The 27,333-nt window shown below is 42.1% G+C and overlaps 1 protein-coding gene across 1 annotated transcript in view; it reads left to right on the top strand.

Annotated features, from left to right (window-relative positions):
- KIF16B (kinesin family member 16B) overlaps positions 1–27,333 on the top strand; it is a 203,267-nt gene that overhangs the window by 122,222 nt on the left and 53,712 nt on the right. The window contains exon 16 of the mRNA XM_006036938.3: positions 9,223–9,312. Coding sequence (XP_006037000.2) covers positions 9,223–9,312 — 90 coding nt within the window. The remainder of the gene's footprint in view (positions 1–9,222; positions 9,313–27,333) is intronic.

Below are 27,333 nucleotides of genomic sequence, written 5' to 3'. Positions count from 1 at the left end.
AGCAGTAAGTTGGAGCTTGTCAAATCCTGTCTTGTTTTGTTTCTTTTCAGTAAGGAGTATGATTTAGGATCTTACTTTTCTGGTGGTATAAAGTGAAATTGCTTCTGACAAGTGAGTAATAGAAATTACTTGGAGAGGCTCTTTTTTCTATTCCATTTTATAATACTAAATTATCTACATTACCATACTTTTTTCAGGGATTCCTCCTGCAAGAATTCACTAAAGAACAAGTTGCTGTCCATCGGACAGCAAAGAGCAAATGAAGGAGCGACTAGTGTATGGAATGGAATACACCCCTCCTTACATTCTTATCCCTTAGTTATCAGCATTGGTTACAGCAATAAGACTGATTCCTAATACAACTTCTAGTTGACAAGTCAAGGGTTTATGGTTCTTCAGGGACTAGTAGATGTCTGATAATCCTTTTCTTGTTCAAAGCAGCTGATTGTTTCTTCTGTTCACAGTCTGATATTCCCTTGGAGGCCTCTGTAGCCAGGATTGATTTCCCTGCAGTTGAATTGTGATCCCAAGACACATCCCACAGTTTGCAGTATAGGTTTAGTCATGGTTTCTCAAGAGACCCACACCATTAGTATGGTTTCTCTAAGAACTCAGGCATAGGCTGTAGAGTGGGTGAGCCCCTGGTTCTTTGGAATCTGACACCAGGATTTCTGGTGTATCATCCCCCCTCTACCCGCTACATGTCGCCCTCTCACCAAGCTACTTTCTGGCTCAGCTTCTGGGGAGGAACTATACCTCTTCAAGGCAAAGGAGTGAAGAGTTATATGCAGCTCTTCTTAAGCAAGATAGCATTTATTGATTAACCAGAATAACCTTGTGTCAGAATGCCTAGACCAAATATCAGACACAGTTCCAGTCAGCCAGGCTCTCTTCTCAGAAGACTTTCTTTCTCCTGCTGTTTTCTCCCCACTTCTTGTGCCTCTAAGATTCTATTTTTCAAACCCATCTCTCTCTCATACTGGAGGATGTGTGATGTTTGATGTTTCTCTTGGGTGTCAAAGACATCTAAGGGAGACAGCTGAGAGTCTCTAAGTACTGAGGCCTTAATTTAGTAGTGCTCAAGTGTTTCTTCATATAAAAATAAGTCCATTGTATTCTTGATGGTCCTTCCTCTAGTAGCTGAAGTGGGAGAGACCCACTTCACTCCCAGGTCTAATTCAGGGAACATTAATCCATTATTTTCCATTGTATAAGAGTGTACAAGAAAGTCATGGAAGTGGAGGCATGCAGTATTATCATAGAAGTTGTAAAAAATACAGTGCATTCACCCCAGAAATATAAGCGTATTGTATTCTTTCATATATATCTGTAGTTGTCTTGCTACAAAAAGCTAGAGGACTGTCTTCTCCTTACCATTTCTGCCTCCAAGTCTTCCTCTATTCAGCAGTCTAGCTGCAGAATTGCCCTTCTTTGCTGCTTCCCCATCCTCCACATTCCTTATCAGCTTGCAGTATCCTCCTGCTACTGTACGTCTTACCAACAGCAGCCTAATTTTCTGCTTGTTGTTCTCTTTGCCAGCCTCCCTCCTCTCGGGTTGCCTCCTGCTCCTGCCAGAGCAGAATCCCCAGAGAGGTTTTGAATAGACCTTTTTTAAAGGGGTTCTCATACTATTTGGCAGAATAGGGACTAGGTTTTCTCATCCCTTTCCTGCTGATCCTATGGGCCTCAGGTTTCCAATTAAGGAAGTGGTGTCGAGCAGGATTTGAGATCTACTATGTACATTGCTGTCGTAGAGTACCATACTCTGCTGAGTACTAGCATACCCCATGGGATTCTGTGGATTGTGTTATGCAGTAGATCAGAGTAGATGATATAGTGGTACTTTTGGACTTGAAATCTTTGTTTGTATTACAGGGCAAAGGAGATGTTACGTGTTCTACCAGATACTGAAATAACTCCTTTTTTCAAGTTTCTTTTTTTCTTTCAAATTTAGATCCAGGTTATCTCTTTCTTCAATGGAAGATGGTTTAGGTTTTGTTTCTGATTTTTTGCTAGTTCCGCTTCCACTGTGCTAGTTCCTGAACACGTTTTTAAGTTTTTTGTGCTCTGAATATAGAGGGCAAGGACTTTTCTGCATCTAGGTGCAGAAAAGATAGAGCTAAGTTGGCAAAGAACACCCAGCATCTTCAAGTAAAGGTAACAATAAAGATACCTTCAAATGCCAATCACTTTGTATTTAAATCACTGTGTGTGGCTAAAGCCCTAGATACAGACATATTCTGAAGAAACAGAATGAAAATAAAGAAAAAATATGTCTTTTGATGGCACAGAATAGGATAAATTATGCCAAAGGAGGGCAAGCATTTCTGAGGATCTTACTCATATTTTGGTCTGAACATTCTTCTGTAAGTCTTTCAGACTTCTTTATTGGCAAAGAAAATCACTATTCAAGCTCAGCACTTTGCTTATCCAGAGGCCAGACATGACATTTTGGAGTGGGTCTCTCAAAAAAATTTTCAATGGTCCCTCAACTGTGATACCTAACTGGTGTCCATGAGAACCCATTGTGAGCACAGCCGATTTTGAGAAGCCACAGTAATAGACACAAGTTTTAACATTAGGGAAACATTAGATCTACAACAGTCTCTCTCACCTCAGGAACAACTGTCTGTACTAGTTCCTGACAGTTATTAATGCTAATCATTCTCCCTCTGCCTCTGCCCCTCATGCACACACTCAAACTCCTGCCTGCCAAATAGTTTTGTATGCTTTTGTTTAAGAATCTAAAATTACTAGTCATGTTAATACAAGTAATAAAAATAAAAGTAGTAAGTGACTTGACCAAGTGTTTAGGCAGCAAGGTTTTGCCAGAACAGGGATTAGAATACAAGGTTTCCTTGCTTTTTGTCCCAAACTTAATCCATGCTCATGCTGATACTATCATATTGTGGACAGTATTAAAAAAAAGACGTTATGATGGACATTGTGCACCATTATGGCCAGGATGGGCCCCCCTAACAGCGGCAGCAGGGAAGCTGTAAGGGTAGCACCCCACACGTGGTGCCTGGTACACAGGGCTGTGCTGTGCTGCTGCCGTTGCCAGGTAGATGAAGAGTGAGCATGGCGTACCCAGCTTGGTGGCCTGGGGGATGAGGCTTGGTCAGGGCTGAGGCTATCCAACAAGTGCCATGCAGTGGAAACAGGCACAGCTATCTCCTTGCCACCTGGGGAGCCCTTGCACCCATCCGCCATGGAACCCCTCAGGGAGCCCGGTACCTGGCCTGGCTTGGCGTCCAGCATAATGCCACCCAGCTTCTTGGAGTCCTTGCCCAGCTGGGTTGAGCCTGCGCCATGCACACCACTGTGGAGGCTGGGTCTGGGGCCGGGGCCAGGACCAGCCTGGGTGCCACTCTTCAGTGAGTAGAAGGAGCTGTTGGACAGGAGCTGCTCCCCCAGCTGCATATTTGACGCAGACACACTCCAGCCCCTTCCCTGCCCTTCCCAGCCTGGGTCCCTCTGTTTAGCATGGCTCACATTCAGGATGGAGCCACTGCTGCCTCAATCCCTCTGTGCTCTGCTCTGTGTGTCCCCACCTGGGCTTGTGCTGGTTTCTCTCCCCTCCCTCCCCCTAATCTGGCCTTTGCTCCTGGGCTGCCCCCAGCAAAACCCCCACTGGAGTGGCTGGGAAGGTGCAGTGGGATCGCTCTCTGGCTGGGAGGGGGATCTGGGGGTCCTGGACTGTTCTGAGCTGCAAGCAGGGGGGAAAAGTTAAGCAGACCCCAGCTGGGGTCCCGTGCCTATGGGCAAGGGAAGGCAGGGGGTGTTAATCATTCTCCCTCCCTCCCCACACACCCTTTCCCTGAGATGCTGCCTGGGCTTCTGGCTGGCCATGTGCCCCACCTCTTGGGGAGAAGCCTGGCAAGGGCTGCTTCCCCCTTTCCTCTTCAGGTGTGCCCAGACTGCGGTCCCTGCAGGCCAGGCAAGGGGTTTAAACCCCTCCCCAGATATACTCAGCCTGCTGGGGCCTGGCCATGCCCCTCCCCACCCAGCCCAGCTTCCAACCACAGCAGAAGGGAAGGGAAGGCTCCCTCTAGCACCCCCTGGCTTCTAGCCTGAGCCACTGTAGGCATGTGGCTGCATTTCCAGATTCAAAAGTAAATGTCTATTCAATTGCTTGTCAGTTCAAATATTTAGATATTTTTCCCCAACAGCTTTGAAAATGCTGTGCTGGCTTTGATAGTCGAACTAAGCAGTATCAGTAGTTGTAAAGATTTTGCAACCCCAAGTAAGTCGATAATTCTTTGAGTGATTTAGCATCCCTAACTAGCTGACATGGTTCTAGAATGCCAGCAGACATAACATTTGTAAAACCTTATTTATCACTAAATTTTGCAACAACAACAAAAAACAGTCTGCAAGAGAGCACATTGGGTAATTTGACAACTGCTGTTTGCATGGTGTCATCTGACAGTACTTCCCCTGTGGTTTAACAAGTATAAAGCAAAGTAGATATGCACCTTTATAGACTAAGTAAATGAGATATGTAGAGAGAGAGCACAAGCTTTTGTGAGCTGAAGCTCACTTCATCAGATGCTGTGAAAGACCATGCAGAAAGCAGAGTATGAGAAGGAGAGCGAAATTAGAATACAAAAGGCAAAGGAGGGGGGCTTGGGGGGAGGGGGCTATGCTAACAGAAAGCAAAATTTGTTAAACCCATAGAAATAAAGGGGTCACAAAAGCTAATCCAGGTCATGAGATAAGAACCTGTGGTCCATGTTTAAACCATACTTAACACAGTCCAGTTTGTGGATGATTTCCTGTTCCACAATTTCCTATTCATCCCTCACACTGGTTTTTCAAATTTTTCTGCCTGAGAACAGCAAACCTGAGGTGAGCGATGGTGTATCCAGGGAGGTTGGAGTGTTTTGCCACAGGCTTTTGTGTCTTTCTGCAGCTGATGATAGATCAGGGTTCATTCATTTTTACATGTAGAGATCACTCTGTCTGATGAGCATTGTAAGATGTCAACAACATACATGACCTTGGTAGAGTTGGAGGTGAATGAACCTTGAATGTTGTACTCCTTGTTATTGGGTGTCACAACCCAAGGGTGTGATTTTTGTTTGTGTGCGCTTCGGCACTGCTAAATTATTTCCCACCACTCGTAGCTTTCTTTGCAGGGTGCATTTCTTCGTTGCAACATAGAAATGCACGTTGCAAGGAGTTCCCGCCATTTGTATTCAGATTCGTGCCCCACTATTGGTCAGAAATTTTTCCTATGTGGCGGTTAGCGATTGGCTGGCTAGCCGTATAAGAGGCTTGAGTGGTTTCCACCCAAGTTGGAGATCTCCGGAGGATAACCCTGTAAGGGGGGACTCCGTAAACATCTTGAGGAGAACTCTAGGCGCGCTGCGGAGCCTATCAGACCCAACGCGTGTGCCTTAGAGCTGGCTATAGAGGTCTGATCAACCTCTGGCCTCTCCCCGTCGCCGAACGATCCCTCGATGAACCCCTTCCCTGCGCGCAAGTTCCACGGAGCCTAGCAAACTTCGTGTGAGTGAATCCAGAGCTCTACCCAGGTCAGAGTCCTTGAAACTGGGACTTAAGCGAAGCTTTTCCTGTAAGTCTTTCCAGCCTACACCACAACCATCTACGGTGTAAGTAAACAATCTTAAACAACCACTAAGCGTCTGTGCCTAATTCTAGTGTGCCACCTGTCTTCCCCGACCCGGCGTGTCCGGGCTGTTGGCCACAGCCTGCCGCGTGAAAAACCCCCGAGGGCCTCGGACTGCTCCCGGCCCGCACATTGGGTACAGTGATTATGTGCGCTGTATTGAAGTGAGGTCACAGCAGGCATTTGGGTTCATTGCAAAGCCTGTGGCTTGGTGAGGATGGGAGTTTGTTAGTCTGTTGTTTGAGAGAGACTGTTTGAGGTATTCAAGTATATATGTATTTGAGGTAACAAGTATAACCAAGAGATTTACTTTTCTTTCTGATTATTTTAGGATAGAACACAGTTATTTTATTTTGTGTTTGTTATTTGCACATACACACACCCCTGAAACACACACACACACACACACATATATATATATATATATATATATATAACCCTGAACAAACTCAAATATTAACTAGAGTTTTCTTTTGAGTGCCTCAGGCGGATATCAGTTGGATGTGTTGATTATATCATCTTATCAGTCACTGAGCAGACAAAAAGTTCAGTGGTCCAGACTGCCGTATCTTCACTGCAGAAATTTAATTTTTAAGATAGGAAACATCCCTTTTTAATTTAGAGAAGAAAGAAAACACAATTCTGGTTTATTCGATAACATGAATATTTTTATTATGTTTGATTTGATATACTGTAACAGCTTTTGTTTTGCATATCAAATCCATATTTAGCATTGAATTAATGTCACAATGTTAATACAAATGTGTTAAAATGTTGTAGAAAAATACATTATGTGCAATAGTCTATATTCAGATATTAACACTCATAATATAAAATAGTTTTAAAATAAACTGCTGAGGAACAAGCTGTAATATTTAAAAAGCACCAGAGGGAGGTGACAACTATTCTATGCTAGCAGTCAATGCTAATTTTGAAAATTTTACTTCTAACCTCTGCATATGGATTCAGTCTGTGTGTCAAAAATAATTTTTAATTTCTTACAGTAATTCAAAAAGGGTAATCCCAAATTTAATTTCCCTCTCTTGCTTAAGGGAAGGTATGCAGGTTTGAGGGATATATAGCCATGGAATTTAGGCCAATTCATATTCATTTAAATAAATGAAACAGCTCCCATTGACTACATGGTTGGATCAGGTCTTCCTTTTTAGAGGCTATTTAAACTCTGCTTCATTTTCCATTACAATCCTTTTTCTGTTTGTGAACTTTTGGGAATGTAAGGATTTTGCCAAGCATTGAAATTGACCCATATAAAGTATCATCGTCCAGGAAGTGGAGGATGTAGTATAGCCTGGCTGACAAAACAGCAATTAGGCAAGAAAGGATTTTAAAGTAGAAATGATCCAAAATTATGGACTTTGGCTGGCCTCGGGGTTTATTCTTGAGATTGACCAGGGGAAAAAAACAGCTATAAGGCTGAGACCAAACTGTCCTCACCCACTAAAGTACTTTTGGAGAAAATTTCTTAGCATTGTCCGGTGTAGCTTTTTATTTTTTCATCCTATTCAACTCAACCCTATCTAGTGCCAAATGAGGCAGTTATTACAATCATTGAGCTTTGGTTAAATCTCACAGGACAGAGGTGATAAGTAAGTTTTATATGAACTTTGCATTGCCCTGGGACCTATACACCTGTCAGATGCAGAGCAGAATTCTTTGGTAGATTGACATCCATGCTGTTTCACTAGTCATGTTTGTAGAAAGCTGTGAATGCTTTGGGCTAGAATTCACCTCCAAAACTACAGTTTTTTTAAATTGACATGTTGAAAAGCAAAAGTAATTTCCGAACAATTATAAAATATAATTAATACAGCAAATAAACCTTTAAAAAGGACAGTATGATAATACATTTGCGTCTTAAAAGTTGGAAACCCAGATTCTTAACTTGATTAATACAAGAGGTGAACCTTTGAGGAAATCAATGTATTTATATTTACTTACTTTTTTTTCTCATCCCTAATATTGTACAACACATGTTCATAACTTCTTTCTATTCTCAATTCATTTACCTGGAAACTAAAAGTCAGGGGTTGATCTTGAGGCAGTACAATGACACAGTCAAACATCATCTTTTGGACTACACTGGGGGCAGCAGACAGGGATTTTAAGTTCCCAAAGCAAGTGAGAATCTCCTCCCCAGATCCCCCTACTACTATTTTTGGTACAGCCTGCTTTCTTCTCTATGCTCAGCAGCACCTCCCGTCCTGTCCCATTCCCCCCTCCCTTGCCTACTGCTGTCCTTGTCCTCAGCTGACCCGGTGGGGCAGGGGACCCCAGAGCTGCTTCTGCCCTGCTCCATCTGGACTGCACAGGAAGCCAGACTCAACTGGGAACAACAGAAGCAGCGGCAGTGGGCAGGTTCCTCCTTCCTGTCCAATCCCCTGGGTGTTCCCTGCCAGCCTAGGATAAAAGGAAGAAGAAAGAACTTGGCTGAACCCAGCTTCTCACATAGCTGCTCCTTACTGCCCCAGCTAGAGTGGGCAGGAGGAGCCAGGGCAGTAGTCATATCTCCCTGCACCCAGAGGCATAATTAGAAACAGGGAGAGGGGTGCAGGGGAAGATAGCTGTTACTAAGTATGGAGGAGAATGGAGGCAGTAAGTCAGCTGGGGGGATATTCTTATTTGCTTCAGAGATTTGAAAAATGTCCCCAGTACTGCTCCTGAGGTGTAGTCAGCCCACCCTGGAGGTGGAAGAGAGGCTGGAAGTGGGGTTGCAGCCACCCTTGTAGCACCAGTTGTCACTCCTTTTACAAAATCCTGGATCCACCTTTGCTAAAAGCCGAACTCAGATCTTCTTCAATTAAATTGTATTGAAATATCTGCTTTTGATTTCTGTGCTTACATGAAGACAAAAGTTGTATTGATGTAGCTTTCAAATCACTTTAATAGATTGAATATCGGTGTTGTATATCTAGATGTAGATATGTAAAGAATTTTTGAATATCTATCAATGACTGTGGGCCACAAAATCCACTTTATTTGATGATGTATACCTGAAATCTCTTATTTGAACTGGACAATTATTTTGCATTAATAGAAAGCTTTTCACTACTTAACAAAATAGTTATTCACTCACTGCAGTAGTTCCATTGTTTTTAATGAAAGTATTCCTAGAAGTAGGGTGCTCATCATTGGACACGTCTACATGTACAGTTAACGCGAAGCAATAAACTCCAGGGTTTATTGCTCTGGAGTGTGTTGCCCACCGGCACACCGTTTGCAAATGCACCTGGGACCACAGCAAGTTGAGTCAAGTTGGAGCAGCCCTGGCTGGCAGGGGGCCCCAGGATTTAGCCTGCCAGCCCGGGGCTGCTGCCCCCGCAGCTTAACGACTTGTTAACTGTGAAACTAAGTAATTATCTCATTTAGTGATCTTTTGCTTTTTTATTTGATCTATTCTGCTGCTTTAATAAAAGAAAAAGTAAGTAAGCCCTACCAAAATGGTGTTGCATTTAAAGAAATTAATGCTACTTGTTTTATATAGTTATATAGAAATCTTTTTGCTGCATTCTTTTTAGTGGTACAAATCATGTGAGTGCGTGTCGATTTGTTTTTTCTGGATACCGTAGATAACAGTCTTGGATGAAACGTGGACAGTATTCAGGCGGTACAGCCGTTTCCGAGAAATGCATAAAACGTTGAAATTAAAGTACCCAGAGGTAAGTTATTGGGAAATCGTTTTGGGGGGTAAGGTGGTAGAAAGCCTGAAAAGAACAAGGTTTTCCAAAGATACACGACGTGTAAAATTCTGACTCTCAGGTCTGAACTTCTAGTATAAGACTGGTGGGCTCCTGCAATGGTTTGAAGTTCCAAAGGCACTGGGTCCAGGATGAATCATTACATACCATTGCTACAGTGGAGCAGCAACAAACCATGCAGCCTCTAACCATTAATTCCTTTCTTAACTGCTGACTGGAGATGTTCCCTGGGGGCTACTCTTTTCTACTTTGCCATTCACTGCAATGTTCCTGCAGTCTTGTCGTGTCACTTTGACAACTTCTCATTTTTTTTAAAAATCCATTGCTCCACAAATATCCTTTTATAATAGTGCCTTCCAGGATGGTGTAAAATAGAAAATTGATCTTTCTAGTCACCTCAGAGACTTTGAACACTGAGGGGTTTATTGAAGAGTGGTGCCTCACAAAGCCATAGTTTGCTGAAGTGATAGTTTGTAAAATTCTAGTCTTAAGTTTTAACATCTCACTTTTTTTTCTCTCTTATCCCTTTCTTTTCTGGATATAAAGAAAGAAACAAAAAGTATTCCAATAGCTTCCAGTGCCCTTGTGTGATAATAATCACAAGCAAACATACCCGGCTTATTTCAGAATAGGCCACCTATTAGAAATTGCTGCAGGCTAACTGGTTATGGGACGAGTTTCTGAGGGCTGTCTTGGTCTCCACTGATATATTCTGTAAATCAGTAACTAAGTCAGTGGGGGAAAGCTTCAAAGTTTAAAATAACAAATATTCATCTTGCTTTTTCATCTTGTGAAAAATGCAGTGATTTTAAAATGATGTTCTATGTTAAATTTCCTACAGAACAAAACTTTGAAAAAAATGTATTTGATTTCAAAGAAGTATTTAATTCTGATTTTGACTTACTGCATTAGAATGTTTAAAAACAGATATAACAATGGCTTCATGGTAGAAAATCAGCACGTTTCTGTTCTGATGTTCACAAAGAAATATTAAAAAATTACAATTTGCAGAAGGAGTTTTTATCAGAATTGACACTTCAGCAAGAATATTTTGACTTTTGAAAAATCATCATGTTCTGATGAAAAGGAGACATGTCCAGCTCTAGTCTCAAGGTTTAATATCTGATTTATGAACGAAGTGTAATCAGTGCATAATCCCTAGCCAAGTAATTCTGATCTGAGTTATTCCAAAGTTTATACACACTGCCCTTGAAGAATTCAGTTTCATATCATTGAAATGATAAAGGCTGTATGAAAATTATTGCTGTCTCCTATTTGTTAGGAAAACAAAATATTATCTGATAGGTCCTGAGATTGAGTGGACAGACATAACAAGGTTGTTCCTGATCTGAGAACTTGTTCACAATTGTCCCTGGGCAGAAGTGCCCACACATAGAATCCTCACCTTTTAAGGACTGCACTGCTGCTAAAACGCCACTAGAAATGAGTGGAGGAGTGCTAGGGGGCTGTGGTTCTCTGCTTGTGTTTCCCAGGGGACTGTATGCTCTGAGGGGGGCCCCCAAGATTTCCACCGCTTTTTAGCCCCTGCCTTAAAAACCGCACTGCTAGTTTCACTTCCCTGCTAGAGACCCTGTACTCTGGGGTGCCAGGTTCATTTGGAGAGAGGGGGAGGCAAGCCCCCCAGGCCTTTGCAACCCCTCCATTCCTCTCCCTTGCCCCAAACAAGCCTGGGTCCCTGAAGCACAGGGTCTCTAGCAGGAAAGTAAGGTTGACAGTGCAGCTTTTAAAGCAGGGGTTGAAAAGCTGCAGAAATCTTGGCAGGCCCCCAGAGCACAAAGCCCTCTGGGGGCCACACAGCGCCCAGCACCTGGCAGGGGCAGATCCTGAGGGTATGCTGTGGTACTGTTCTGTCTACACCATTGGAACAGCAGTTCCCAAAGCAGGTAATAATATCTCCCCTTTCTTCCACCTCCATCCGTAGTAGCATGTCCCATCCCCTCCAATTCCCCACCCTACCACCTGCTGCTGCCGCTGTCCCCAGCTGATGGAGAGTGGGGAACTCCAGAGCTGCCTCTGCCATGCTCCAGCCAGGGAAGCAGGGGATAGTGGCAGTGGTGGGCAGGTTCCCCCTCCCTATGTTGGCAGGGAATGCTCAGGGAAACCAGGCAGAGAGGAAGAACCTGCCTGCTGCTGCCTCTGTTCCCCTCTGGAGCAGAAGGAGCTCTGGATATGAGCAGCAGGAGAAACAGCTCTGCTACTCTCACTGCTGGCTGGAGGCTGTCTTTGAATATTGCTTTTGTAGGACCAAGGGTTAGAACCACAGCTGCAGTCATGTCAGTCAAGCACAGCTCTCTGCTGCCCATGAGAGTGGTAAGAATGAGGAGAGCTTGCTCCATCTGCCTCTCTGTCACTACTGCGTCCAGCTGATGCTGGTGATGGCAGCATGGGTGTAGGGGGAGTAAATGAGCTGGACATAGGCCCCTGAGGTGAATTTGTGGTGATCCAGGTAGAGGACTGCACTTGTGCTGAGGCACTTTTTAGTGGCCAAGGCCTGAGTGTCACTATGATTTCACTACCGGATTGGCAAGTGATGCCCCTTGCTGGAGGCAGTCTTTAGAATATTAAGCTGTCTGTTCCTGCCAGTAGTAAACAGGGAACATAGACTCGACAGTGATGTATTAAAGTTATTGCATATCTTCAGAGAACAGCAATTACTGGTAAGTAATTATCTCTTATCTGTAGAACATACGTCTAAAATAGAAGGCTGATTTCCTCTTCTCTCTCTCCCACTCCTCACACTGCTTTCAAGATCAATACACTCTTTATTTTAAGGTGTGGCTTGTTGCTAGGTCTTTCTTCTTTCCATTTTTTATAGAAGTGTGCTACTAAAAATGTTGAGGTCTGTTTAAAATCTGTTTGTTCAAGCATGCACCCAACTTAATTGCTAAAGGGGAGTCACATTATACAAACTGACAAATGTTTTCCCTAGCTCTTTGTTCACTGTTTAATTATTTTCATATGCTTGCAGTATTTTTGCTACTTCTGTATCTTGTGAAATTTGATATTTTCCCAAAGTACGTTACTTTATTGTAGAGACATGTTTAAGAGGTTTTAGTTTAAAATTATATTTTTAAAAGATATATAACTGCACTTATGTCTGAAAAATGATACCATACCTTTCAACAACATCTTGGTTTAGCGTTTAGATACCAATATAATAAAAACAGGTGGTTGTTTCCATTTGAAGAAAGCCCTAGATAAAACCTAAAAGCTGATGCTCCTGGAGTCAGTGACCATGTCTGCTTGTATATTTTATATGGCACTCATCGCAACTGAGATTCAATTCTGCTTAGAATTTTTGGCACTACAAATAAGTGACCAGTTTATGGGGAAAAAAGATATTTGCTAGCATCTACACTTGATTTATAGTCATAAACTGCAGTGTTTATCTTTTCCAATTATGCTTAAAGAGAGGATTTAAAAAGCTACTCACTAGGGCTGTGCAAAGCTTCGGTCCCTGATTTTGATTCGATGGAGATTCGGCCCAATTTGGTGGCCCAATCTCCAAATCGAATCAGAGGACCCTTTTATCCCTCCGAATGGAGTTGAAACCCTCTGAATTGATTCGGAGAGATTTGGAAACATTCGGCGATTCAGACGTAGACACAGCTTTAAATGTTTTTTCTATATCCCTCTAGGTAGCAGCCGGCTCATGAATGCTGTGATGCTGGGGCCCATTGAGTGTCTCACAGGAGTGCGGGGGGCTCCCCAGTGTGGTTGGCAGCAGATCCAGAAGTGGACCAGAAGCACTTCCAGTCCACTTCCGAGTCTACGGTAGAGTGTGGGTAGGGCAGGGCCCACACCCCTGGCTCGGTGACTGGTGCCTCCTGGGCCTGGGAGGGCACCTAGAGTCCCCCCATGACCGACTGCCAAGCCGGGGGGGGGCCAGCGCACTCCCCAGCGGAGTACTTCCAGTCCACTTCTGGGTTCACCGACGAACACGCTCCTGTGAGATGTTCCATCCACCCCAGCATTGCAGCATTCATGAGCCATGCCTGGTACCTCAAGGTGTGTAGAGAAAACATTTAAAGCTGTGTCTATGTCCGAATCGCTGATTCTTCAAATCAGCATTGAATCTTCAGAATCGGATTCAGCCGAATCGAATTGGGGACAGTGATCCGAATCAACGAATTGAATCACTGTCCCTGATTTGGGCCAATTTCACACACCCCTACTACTCACCAAACCATAATGAATATGATACAACCATGGTAGATAGGAGTTTTTTTTCCTGAAGTAGTACTGCTAACATTAAATAAGTGAATTCTCTATCTTTTACAATATCTTACTTCTATTTAAAATATTTTTTGCATTAAATTATTTTCAGTGTGAAAGTACTTTACAGTGTGAAAAGGAGCAGTGTATGTTTAATTGAAAATAGCCCTCAAAGTCCTGTTTATCCCTTAGTCACGTCATTTATAATTGAAGTATTATACTAAAAATGCATTCAATTTAAAATTTGGCAAAGTTGCATCCATGAATTACTGTGTATTACACCAGAAAACTGGTCCTGAAACCATCGCATTCCAAATCTGAGAGTTTTTTTTATATTTCACATGGCTTGGCTTCCAAATCTAAATTAATGTTTATAGTGAAGAGAGAGAATATTGTGTGTATGTTTAATGTATATAGTATCCTGCTTTTAGAAGTGAACTTTACAGCTCATTAGTTGCTCAGCTCTGAGTTATTACATCAGTATTTTAATAATTTGCTGATTTTGCATTTTGTTTTACTGCCACTGAATTCCCAAAAGGAATGTATTGAAAACCTGATTTATTGGAAAGGTAAAACTCTAACATTTCAGAAAGAGGAACTGATTAACATCCTACAGTCTCAAAATATGCCATATATTATTTTACTTAGTAGCACATTTAAAATTCGATAAATAAGTAGATGTTGATAACTAACCAAATTTATGTAATTGAAGTGTGCTGCATGCAAATTTTAAAGGACTAAAATGGCACCAGTGTAATATTAAATACTGCAGGCTATAAATACTGTATTTGGGTATTAACAATGCATATTGTATTAGGTCTGCACAATACTCATATAGACAATTTCCATTTTCTTACATTGCTAGTTGGCTAATGATTCTGTAATTATCTTTTTAATTTTAATGCAGACAGTATTTGACTTTCAGGTGCTGTAAGCAATATAATGAATATATTTTTTGTTTGTCTTTAGATAAGGAATATTGACAGATCCTTTAGCTACAAAGCACAAACTTTCAGAGCAGATTCTTTCTTGCTCTTTTTCTCTCTCTCTGTCCTTTTTCTTTTCAAAGCATCCTTTTTTTGTATAGTGCTGCATCATGGATTTGATAACACCCTGCTCCCCCACCTTGCCTCTGCTGGGCAAATTATTACTTTTGAAAGCTCAACAATATTGGCTGATATATTGGGGTGATGAATCCAACGCACTGCCTGCTGGCTTTTTGCCTCTGTCTCTCCACCCTGTCTGCCTATTACAGGGGAGTGGAGTAGTTATCAGTGGGTGTATCTACATGTGCAATTAATGCAATGCAATAAACTCCTGAGCACTTTTTGCTGGAGCGAATTGCTCCCAGGCACAGTGTGCACCCAGGACAGCAGCAATTTGAACCATATGGTGGCCAGCTTGACTGGTATAATTGACTCGGGCAGCCTGTGTGTGTGGCACACAGAACATTGGGCAGGGAGCAGAAAGCAGAGGAGAGGAACTGACACTGGCATAATTTGTAGCATGCCTGTCAAAAATGGTTGGCCCCCACTGACCTAGCTTATAGTCATCACTGGGCATGTCTACATATCTGCTTTAGTGCACAGCAGCCTGTTTTACTGTGCATTAAAGCGTCATGTCAGAAATCATGCCAATATGTTAATGAGCAGTAAAAATAGGCTACTGTGCATTAAGCGTCACTAAAAAAGCATGTGTATTCACTATTGTGCATTAGAGCAGCCTAATGTGCTTTTATTCAGTACCTCACATTACAGGGCTTTTATTACACATTCTCCAGGGGGAAAAGAGGTGGAGAACGACGACGCTTTAATTAGAACAACTCTGAGAGCTGCTCTAATTAAAGCACTGCGGCGTGTCATGTATTGGCATCCCTGCGCTTCAAAATGGTGGCAGGGGCACTTAAAGCTCATCAAGCGAGCTTTACTTGAAGCACCCCTGGCCCCATTTTGAAGTGCAGGAAGGCTGATGCACAAGATGCGGAGTCTGGCTGGACCATGCTAATTAGCACACTCCAGCAGGTTCGATTAATTGAGTCTGCTCCAACAAGCTGTAATTACAGCACATCAGAGCAGCCTCCCAGCCTGTCTGCAGGCACCCACAGGTACTAAATGTAATGCCTAGTAGCAAAAGTACATTAATGAGCATGTAAATGCACCCATTGACTGAAGTTCTTCTTGTAGTTCTTCCGTTGTAGGGTTTGCTTATGAAGGGGTACTGTCAGTTCCATGAGGATATTTTTGCATACTTTACTTCTATGTATTCAAGGAAGCACTGAATAGTAAGTTGGTGGGTTTCTTATTCCTAATAATGGACTTTCTGAAAAATATCAAAGAAAAAACAGGCAGCGTCCACTCATGGGAAGTGAAAATATATATTTGGATTTACATGTTCACAATGAAAGATAAGGACACCAGCTGTGCAGATAGGAACACTGCAGCATTTTATCCAATTTTAGCTTTGTGGCTACGGGATTTTTTAAAATAAGGTTAGCAGAAATCAATTTTACCTTTATATGATTCCCAAGTTTGTGAATTTTCTGGGAATGTCATGTTTTCTAAAATATTTTTGTAGCTTTGTCTTTGAATGTATAAGCACTTTGTGCAGCAAATGACCAAACTTCCTGTCTTATTAAAAAAAAAAAATTAAAAACTTCCAAGCTGCCCTTTATATGCTTATGCAATTGTTTAGGTATGTAATGTCCAAGGGCTGAAACAGTGGGGTGCAGAGTGTAAACTTCAGTCTGAAGGAGAGGTCTGACTAGCATGTGGCCCCTTAATCCATCCTGGCGAATGAATTGGGAGGGATTTACTGCATAGATAGAGCATATTCCATTAATCTGTCTACTGAACCTTAGTTAATTGGAATTGGGCACCATTGTTGTAGAGATAATCTTTGGATACTATGCATTTTCAACATGCATTATGTTTCAAACCATAGCCTCTAGGAAAATGCTTTTACAATATCAGTATTGCCAATTATTTTTTAATCTAGCCTATTAGAGGAAAAACTCTTACCAGTAGTGTGAATAATAGTCATGTTCCTGGGATGCCACATTCTTAATGCTGAAGTCAGTAACCTCTGCTTACCAGAAACATCTTTGAATGCCATATTATCATGTGTTTTGACTGAAGCTAATGTCATTGCTTATTTTTGTTGTTAATAGGCATTTTTACTTGTTGTATATAAGAAGTATTTCTTCCCTAACATCTGAAAATACTTCTGAAATAGTTCAGAGGTACCATGTCATAGTTTGCAGAGATGTAATTTTTTTCTGATTTTTAAATTCCCAAATACCTTTATTCATATTAAATTAAGGCTCTGCAGGCTATGGAATTATTATGCCATATGTTTATCCTTAAAGCATATTGTGCACAAATGAACCACCACCATTTTTTAATGCATTATGCATGACCACCTAGTTTTATGTATTTAAAACCTTGATGCGAGAGGCTGAAGGTAGTAGCTTATGAGGCGTTTTGCTGTAGGTTTTAGGGTCTTCTCGGAACCTGCTTCTTACAAAGGTCATTTTTGTGTAACAACATAATATAGTAATGACTGCAGATGTAGGAACTAGTTGAATTGCCATATAACCTTACTGCCTTGATGTTAATTCTCTTAACCCTTCCCTATGCACCCTCTCCCTTTATTTGTGCTTTAACTTCTGTTTTTTAAACAGGGCAGACTTTCTCTTTGTTTCTGTAAAGTAACATGCATACTTAGGGTACTAGGCAAGCAATATGGGGAATAAACCTCTGTCTCCAGAGTACGCTGCTACAGTTTTGGTTAGTAGTAGTGTTTGAGGGGACACTCCTTCAGTGTGAGAGAGGAAGCCTATGGCAAGATTTCTAGTTAGACCCTTTGGATATGTACAAACATTACATTTGGATTGACCTCAGCAGGGTTAGGTCCATCTACATGCCCAGTTGTGCAGGCATTCAGGAGGTTCAATTTGCCCAAAAAATAACATACCCTATTTAAGTGAATGGACCTCTGGAGGTGCCTTAACTGAGGTCAAGAGCTGATTAACCTGATCTTGGAAAGAATTAACCCAATCTCCCAAATGCTGGGAAAGTGCAGCCACTCACCCCAGACCCAGGTCTGAGCGAATCCCAAACCCCTGACCTGCCAACACTCACCCTCCACCCACCCACATGGATACATCAACCCTTACCACAGGTGTCAATCCCCACTCCCTTGTACTCATCAGCCAGAGACATGGGTTTTCTGGGAAATCTTCGGGAAAATTTTCCAATGTCCTAAATAGTGCATGATTTGATTTAGCATGTTTATTTGACTTGTATTTAATAAACAAAACTAAAAAAGTACCCCCACATTAATTTTATGTCCCAATAGCCATAAGTATTTGGACTGAAATATTTGATTAGGAAAAAAAATTAATACAGCACACTTAATGTGGTTTAAATGTTATATTCAAACAAATTCAAAGCTTTATGTGGAAAGAAATTATTTTTATTGGAACACTTGTAAAAATGTAAAGACAATACACAATGCTTCCCTTACATTGTTTGTTTAAATTTAAGAAGAAAGCGAGGGCACTGAAAACTGTTGACACACTAATTTTAGCACAACCAAAGAACTGTGCATGGTATGCCGTGGTTGTCCACTCATCCACTTCAACAGAGTTTAACTCTCTTCTACTGAGGTCATTGCGGCACCTCCAGTTTCACTGTCACTCTCCGTAGAATCACTTGCACTGCTTATTAGTTCCATTTCAGAATCAGATCGAGGCAAATCTGATTCAGAATGGCTTGAACCACATTCTCTTTCACTGAAGAATGATTTTACCAATGAGCGTATGGGCAAGGGCATCTTATCATCACACTGCATCTTCTTCACTAATTGTGCTTCTGATTGATTCTCCAGAAGAACGAGATTTTGAGAAATAGAAACAAGCTTAGTGGTGCATTCATTTGTTCATCTAGTCCTCTTTTTTTGTCTTGATTGAGCTGAAAGCCTTTCAGTTCCATTCACAAGAAGCTGCTGTTGGTGGAATACTTAGGATCTTTAGGGCAATCCTGGACAATGGTCCAGTGTTTACAGTATCCTTTCCACCATGTGAGAAGAGATATATTTTTTTGCTACCCGCCAAATTATGTCTTTGCTCCAGAGTTTTTCTTTTGCATGGTACTTGGCAATGTCTGTCATCATGACTATTTTGTCGATGTTGGGGATGTTCTTAGCTACTTCTGTAATCGTACTGAGAGCAGTAGATAATTCATCTTTTGATAAATGTTGTCCTCTTTGTTGAGGATCCAAAAGATTTGCTGCCAGGTGAACGGGATAAGAGCAAAACTCAGATCTCTTAGTAAACATTTGTTTTACTTCTTTTTTGGGTAGCGGTGAAGAAGGCAAAAGCTCAGTTAGATTTTCATTCAGTTGTCTGAATATCTCTGGAATATTTGAAAGGGGTGGTATATCTCCTTCAAGCCTCTTGATGGCCACTGAAACTGGTAGTAGCAAATTGAATGCTCCTTTAACTTGAACCCAGAACACATCATTGTCGAGAATCTGCTTCTGAATGTTCACAGGAATAATGTGGGATACTGTGCCATCTATTGAAGCACACCGCAAACAGTTCTTTGTGCACAGCGAACTATGTAAACACTTCGTAGCCGAGCCCCATCTAGTTTCTCCTGGCAGTAAAAGTGCACTTTCCTTCCCCTGCTTCTCCTTCTGTAATTTTTTCCAAGTCTGATTAACAACATGGTGAACTTTGCCAATATTGTCTTCATTGTATTTACACTTACTGTGTTCTTTGCCAGAAGATTCAACCCATGATCAAGACAGCCAAATTCTATTAAATGAAGATGCTTTGCCTTTAATAGTTGCCATGTAGCTTTCATGTTACTCATATTATCAATTACAAGGGCTTGTACCCTGGGGGGACTTGCACTTTCAATCTTTTCATTCAGTAATTTGGCTATGTATTCATCTGTATGATGAGAAGATTTGGTGTAGCAATTGCTTTGGTTCAGGTGTTGCTAACATAATGTTCAATAAAGGATTTCCTTGTATATCAGTCCATCCATCTGACATCAGTCAGTGATTCTGCTTGACCAATCCTTTGAATAACCATTGTTTGAACTCTGTCATACACTCTGTCTAAAATAGAATGTGATAAGCGATAATGTGGCGGTAACTTATATGATGGGCGAATTAGTTTGTAATTCTCCTTCCAATATTGATTTTCAGTTATGGAAAGAGGTTACCACAAATATAGCTCAAGCTAAAGTCTCATCTGCTTTTTCTTGATTTTTTTTGTTGTTGACATTTTGTCCACAAAGCTTGATAAAAAGCTTGACTGCCTTGAAGAGCTATTCATGGTGAATCACATATCTGGTGGCAGGGATCTTGAAAATGAGGATCCTGCTGCTTCTTCCCCCAGACCTGGCAGCTCAACATTTTCATTTTCCATTTTTTGCAAATCTGCTATTTCACTTGAGCTACCAAGTTCCTGCAACAAAAGGGGGAAAAGATTTTTTTTTTTTTTTTAACCTTATTCTAGTCTGGCCTCATCCATCAGAAGAAGGAGAAGCATCAGGGAGCTTGCGTCCCACCTCCCTGCCAGAAAGACCACTCTGCTGCTCAACTTGCTGCTCAGTTGTCCTGGGACTGCTGAGCCAAATGGAAGTATAGTCTGGCCTCTGCCATTGGCCAGAGGACTAAGCTCACTCTGCTGGGTTAAAATAGTTAACTATTTATCTATTATGTAATTTAAAAATATATATTGTTAAGCCTAAGCCAGTTTGGGTGCTGAGTGCAAGCAGAAAGGCAGGATACAAATATTTGAAATAAATAATAGTCCAGAGTTCCATTGACAGCTTTTAAAATTATAATGTTTTAAAACAATATAGATGCTAGTCTATACTGTGTATTGATTAACATATTAATTTATTTACTTAGATAGGATTCCGAAAGTAGACTTTTCTCAGACGATAGTGTTCCACCATTTGGTTATATTAGCTTTCTGTATACGGCTTGTACTCTTTCAGGACAGTTTCTACATGTTATTAAATGTTTCTTCATTCTTGTTGTATTATTAGCATACTCTTGCCCACAATATTTACATCTACCTACTTTCTTCCTTCAGTGTCTTGAACTTCACTATAATGATGCCCCACACTTTTTTTTTCTGATTAGGCATTATTTGACTACTTCAAACCAAAGCACTAAAAAAATAACAGATGTTATGTAAACACTCGACTTCAGGAAAGCTGACTTTGACAAGCTCAGGAGGCTCGTTGTCGAGGCCCTAAGGGACCATGACTCGACAGGAAGAGGAGTCCAAAAGGAGTGGTTGCTCCTCAAGGGAGCGAACCTGACACCACAAAGGATGGCCATCCCATCTCGGAGGAAGGGTAGCAAAAGGGCAGAGCAAACCCCTTGGCTCAGCAGAGGACTTGAGGACCTCCTACGCCTCAAAAAAGAGACTTATAAAGACTGAAAGGCTGGAATTACCACCAAGGAGGAGTACTCAGCACTGGTCTGTACCTGCAGGGTGCAGATCAGGAAACCCAAGGCTGCAACCAAGCTCCGTCTGGCTTCACATATCAAGGGTAACAAAAAGTCCCTTTTCAGATATGTAGGGAGTCGGGGGGGAGGGGGGGTGGGAAAGCAAGGGTAACACTGGCCTTTTCCTGGGTGTCAGTTATCAGCTGTCCCGTTTGGTTTGCAGGGGTCCAATCTGCTTAAGGGGTACTTCGAGTCGGTCTGTCATCAGTCCAGTGGGACTGCCCTGCCTAGCAAGGCAAGGGATGGCCAGGATGAGGGCGTATTTATACCCAGCATCAGTGTAGACCTTGTAAAGGATTACCTTGAGAGGGTGGACACCCTCAAGTCAGCTGGTCCTGACAGATTACACACTAGAGTACACAAGGAGCTGGCAGGTGTCAGCCTAACCATTGGCAAAAATATTCAGAAACTCGTGGCGCTCCGGTGAAGTACCTGAAGACTGGACGAAGGGTACCACAATGGCCTTCTTCAAGAAAGGGCAAAAAATAGATCCCAGGAATTACAGGCTAATTAGCTTGACTTCAATCCCCAGTAAGATTCTGGAGAAAATTATCAAGGAGACCCTTCTGGTTAAGCTGGCTGAGGGCAATATCCTGAGGGATAGCCAGCATCGGTTTGTCATGGGTAGGTCTTGCCTGACCAGTCTCATTTCCTTCTATGACCAGGCGACATATCACCTGGACAAGGGAGAAGACATTGATGTCATATATCTGGACTTTAAAAAAGCCTTTGATCTGGTATCCCATGAACTCCTCGTGGAAAAATTGGCCAACTGTGGCCTCAGCTACACCACGACCTGATGGCTGGGAAATTGGCTCCGAGGTCGGACCCAGAGAGTAGCGGTCGATGGTAGCGAATCATTATGGCACTCCGTGACCAGTGGCATCCTCCAAGGCTCTGTCCTTGGACTGGTTCTCTTTAATATCTGTATCAACAATGTGGACATTGGTGTCAGAAGTGCACTAAGTTCACCGATGACACTAAGCTTTGAGGCATAGCATCCACATCTGAGGACAGGCTACTGATCCAGGCTGACTTGGATAAACTTAGTAAGTGGGCAGATACAAACGTGATGGCGTTCAATAGCGATAAATGTAAAGTACTCCAACTCAGAGGGGAGGGGGGGGGATCCCGCAGCATACTTATAGGCTTGGCAGTGCTATGCCTGCTACCACCACTGCTGAAAGAGACTTAGGGGTCATGATTGACCACAAGATGAACATGAGCCACCAATGTGATGTTGTGGCTGGTAAAGCAAACAAAACTTCTCAAGTAAATCTCAGGATTTCATCCGCTGTACTCGGCCTTGGTGAGGCCGCAGCTGGAGTCCTGCATCCAGTTATGGGCTCCACAATTCAAGAAGGATGTTGAGAAGCTTGAGAGAGTCCAGAGGAGAGCCACACGCATGATCACAGGGCAAGAGAATAGTCCTTATAAAGACAGGCTGAGAGCCATGGGACTCTTCGGCCTGGAAAAGCGCAGGCTGCGGGGGGACCTGGTGGCTGCTTATAAGTACAGAAGGGGTGTACATCAGGACCTGGGAGAATGTCTGTTCACCAGAGCGGCCCAAGGAGAAACAAGGGCCAATCATCATAAACTCCTCCAAGACCATTTTAGGCTGGACATAAGAAAAGATTTCTTTACTGTCCGAGCCCCCAAGACTTGGAATAGACTCCCTCCAGAAGTGGTGCAGGCACCTACTCTGGACTCATTCAAGAAATGCTTGGATGCTTATCTTGCTGGGATCCTTTGACCCTAGGTGACTTCCTGGCTCTGGGCAGGGGGGCTGGACTTGATGATCTTTGAGGTCCCTTCCAGCCCTAGCATCTATAAAATCTATTAAACTTCCCCAACCCAAGAAAAGAAATGAGACACTGCTCTATGTGTTTGCTGAACTGAAAGTGAAACAAAAAATAATCACAGTTTTGGTTTTGCTTTCACTTGCAGTCTGAGATGAAATAAGAATTTTAGCTTTGGTTTTGATTTGACCTGCACAGCCAATTAGGTGAATTCATAACTTGATTTGTTTTGTTTGGATTGTTATGAGAGTGTATTTACCCCCCTTTTTTACAAATTAATAAAACATACATGTACTCTCTCACACACTTTCTAGGGATGATCATCTGAAAAACATTAATTACAACTTTGAAATTGCCAGGCTTGCCTAATTGTATTGTATGGGTATCCATTCATTGTTGCTAATGAATTTTTTTAAACAGTGCAGTTTTAGAAATGGAAAATTTCCCATGGAAAAATAAAGCACTGAAAATTTTGTGCCCCACATCACTGCCATCAACCTCCACCACATACCTGATCCTGCCTGGCCCTCCCCCCACCCCAGATTACTTACATCAGACTCCCCACCTGGGAACCGCAATGACTGTGTATGCTGATTCCAGCAACAGTGAACTGCTGCACAACCACTCCAGTTTAGGTCTAGATGACTTAGAATAAACCATTCTCTCCCAGTGCAAGACCTTAAAATAACTGGCTTAGACCTAGACCAAGTTGTGCTGTCCCTAGCAGCCTTACCTCGGGTCCCGGGGTGGGGGCAAGAAAGCTGCAGCCACGGCACTTCTGCAGCTGAGAGTCTGGCCATCAGTCATAGCATGGCTCTGACCAGCCAGGCTCCAGTCTTGGGCAGCGTGCACTGCCACCACATGTGCCACCCTGTTTTATTTCTGTGCGTTTTGTTTTGTTTTTTGACCCCGGGATCTCCCAGGGTCAAAAAACCCTCCATGCCTTGAGTGCTGCATGCCTCCAGAGGCTGGGGGGGGACACAGTGACCACCTGCAGGTGGTGGCGATCGTGTCAGGGGCATGGCGGTAATGAGCGGGGAATTTCTCACAGGCGGCTACTGCAGTGCCAGCAGAGGGGTGGGCCGTGGTGAGTGGTGACCGCCCTCAGGAGCCACTGGCAGCATCAGCGGTGCTTTTTCAGGGGATGCACTGCCAAGCTTAGGGGGTTCACGTGTACCCCCTACACGTCACCAACGCTCCATGATACAAGGTAGTGCAGGGAACACTTGAATGTGTGGTGTGTGGTGCCTCTGACGGGTCTACGGTACCATATACCTCACAGCTTTTCTCGTCTGGATGTGGCCTTAGAGTTATGAAGCTTTTTTTCCTCCTGGTCAACAATATTTGGACTGTATTAGCTTTCATAATTTACTTCTCCTTCTGTGCCCATGAGGAGGAGGGTTTGGCATCTGTAGTATTCGTGCAGAGTCAGGTGGGAAGGTTAATTTTGATTTATTTTGCCAGGGGGTTACTGATTTTGATTTAGGCAACTGACTTAGTTAATATTTTTTAAAATTGTTATGGATGTATAGAGCTCTCTCCTATTGGAGAATATAAATAAATGAATTTAACAAATAAAATACCATTAGTATCCAAGCCAACATTTCAAATGGAATCTTAACTTTTAACTGTGCAGTTGTAAAGTTCCTTTAATACAGAGTTTTCATGTAATCTCCTGGGATTATTGTAAGGGAAACGGTTGAGGATAGAAATAACCATGAGCTACTTGGCTTGCAAAACTTCTAATCATATTGTCATCCAGCCATTGAGCTTATGGGGCTTATCAATTTTTTTGCAGAAGAATTTGAAGACTCCTTGCTTCACAGCTTTTCACCCTGGAGCTCCATTGGTTTTAGCACTGGACTGTGTAAAATACTGGCACCAGTAAATGCACATTTAACTAATTTAATGGGCATTTTCAGCATGTGCATAATAATGGCAAAGTTTGGAAGTGTGGATGTTTTTACTTATTGCCAGATGTTTTTCTCATGATTTTTTAAAAATCTTTGTGTTTATACTAAGGCCCTGAGCCTTCAATGAACTTATAAAAGGAATTGAGCCCTAATGAATACATATTGATGCTTATTTTATTTGCACAATCTTTTAGTGAAAACTAAAATTTAAGGATAATCTATTAAATCAAATTAAATATTAAATTAGGTGATTGCATTAGTCAGTACAACAATACAAAGTAATTAAACATTATTTAACATCTCTTTACAATTTCCATTTGTTTCAGTTATTTTGGAAAGATTATTTCTATAGATGAATTCTTTGTCCAGATTCTTTTAAGTTCAAACAGCCTCATACCACTCAGTTGTTAACAATGATTTAACAGATTCAAAACTACCTAAATATCCCAATCCCCAGGAATGGTTTTGCTAATTTTACCGGTGGCAATTATCACGGTAAACTCTAGCATTTGCAAAGTAAATATAGTGTACAATTACTTTCAGATTCACAACAAGTAACGTTTCCTGATTGTTAAATACACTTAGAATTTTGTAAGAATGGAAATACGTAGTCTTACTTCATTTTTGTATAACTAAAAAAGACATAGAAAAAATTGTTCACTTCCCAAAATTAATATTGATATCCTAAAAGCAAAAGCTAAACCTACAGTACTCTAGTCAACAAGCAAAGGTTGCAGAAAAACTTGTGTATGAACTTGAGGATAGAATGAAACTGTTTACAACATGAACTAAGAGCTTGTGACCTGTAGATAGTATAAGACATATAAAGAGTAGGCTATGTCTTTATTTGAACTACAAAAGAATCAAAATCTATAAAATATGGATCATAAAACAGTGAAATAATTTAATTTTTACTTTGCTGCTTAGCACTTAGCCTTAGTAATCCCACTTTCCATAAATATTGAAAGTAAAATAAAACAGTAATTTTAAGAATCCATATCTGTCTATAAAGGTTACAGTACTCTCATGAAAACATATTATTATAGTTTTCACCTTCAGTACAAATTACAGTAATTACAGCATATATAATTTTACATTTATATTCCGATATCCTTCAGGTAGCAATGGAGGAACACTTTCTGAACACAGTTGTATTATTACTTTGTTATACACACTTTTCCAACTGACCACATGATATTAATACCTCTGGGAATCCTATAGGCAATTTATCCTTGTGTACGAGGCTTCCTCTATATCAGGGATGGCCAGCCTGTGGCCCTACAAGCCTCTATGTGGAGTATGCAGTAGACTGGGGAAAGGACAAGCAGCACACTGGGAGATAGGTCAGGAAGTAAAAACTAAAGCAGCACATTGGGCAGGGGAAGGGGATTAGAGTGGTACTTGGGGAGGATGCAAGGCCAGGGGAGAATCCAAAGCAGTGCAGTGGCATGAATGCATTCTCCCTTTTCATTGACTATTTTGCAGGCAAAGCTCCTGGAGGCAGGTTTTTTTTAATGTTCCTGAAGCTATTAAGAATTTACCCCCTCGCTTCCTCTCCATGCTTAGTGGCACTTTCCCTTCCCTCTCCCCATCTTCCCCTGTGGTGTGGTCTGCCTGCCCTGATGTGATTGCAGAGCCACTGGCCATCCCCTTTGAAAACTAATGGTGATCGGGAGAGGTTCAGGGTGATTGGAAAATCCCATAGTGCACATAATTAAGAAAGGGAAAAAGGAGGATCCAGGGAACCACAGCCTAGTCAGCCTTGCCTCAGTCCCTGGAAAAATCATGGAGAAGATCCTCAAGGAATCCATTTCTAAGCAAATGGAGGAGTAAAAGTGATTGGGAACAGTCAGCATGGATTCACCAAGGGCAAGTCATGCCTGACCAACCTGATTGCCTTCTATGATGAGGTGACTGCCTCTGTGGATGCGGGGAGACCAATGGATGTGGTATACCTTGATTTTAGCCAAGCTTTTGGTACAGTCTCCCACAGCATTCTCACAGGCAAGCTAAGGAAGTAAGAGCTGGATGATTGGACTCTAAGGTGGATTGAAAACTGGGTGGAGCATTGGGCTCAGAGACAACTAATCAGTGGCTTGATGTCTGGTTGGCAGCTGGTATCAAGTTGAGTGCCCAAGGGGTTGGTCCTGGGGCCAGTTTTCTACAATGTCTTTACTAACAACCTGGAAGATGTCATAGAGTGCACCTTCAGCAAGTTTGCAGATGACACCAAACTGGGGGGGAAATAGTAGATACCCTGGAGGGTAGGGCTAGTATTCAGAGTGACATAGACAAATTGGAGGATTAGTCCAAAAGGAATCTCATGAGGTTCAACAAATGAAAAGTCCTGCGCTTAAGATGGAACAATCCCATGCACTGGTACAGGCCGGGGGATGACTGGCTGGGCAGCAGGTCTGCAGAAAAGGACCTGGGGGCTACAGTAGACAATAAGATGAATTTGAGCCAGCAATGTCCCCTTGTTGTCAAGAAGGCTAATG

Source organism: Alligator sinensis, unplaced genomic scaffold (genome assembly GCF_000455745.1).
Source record: "Alligator sinensis unplaced genomic scaffold, ASM45574v1 scaffold972_1, whole genome shotgun sequence".
NCBI lineage: Eukaryota > Metazoa > Chordata > Crocodylia > Alligatoridae > Alligator > Alligator sinensis.
This window is presented reverse-complemented; position numbering and strand designations above follow the sequence as displayed.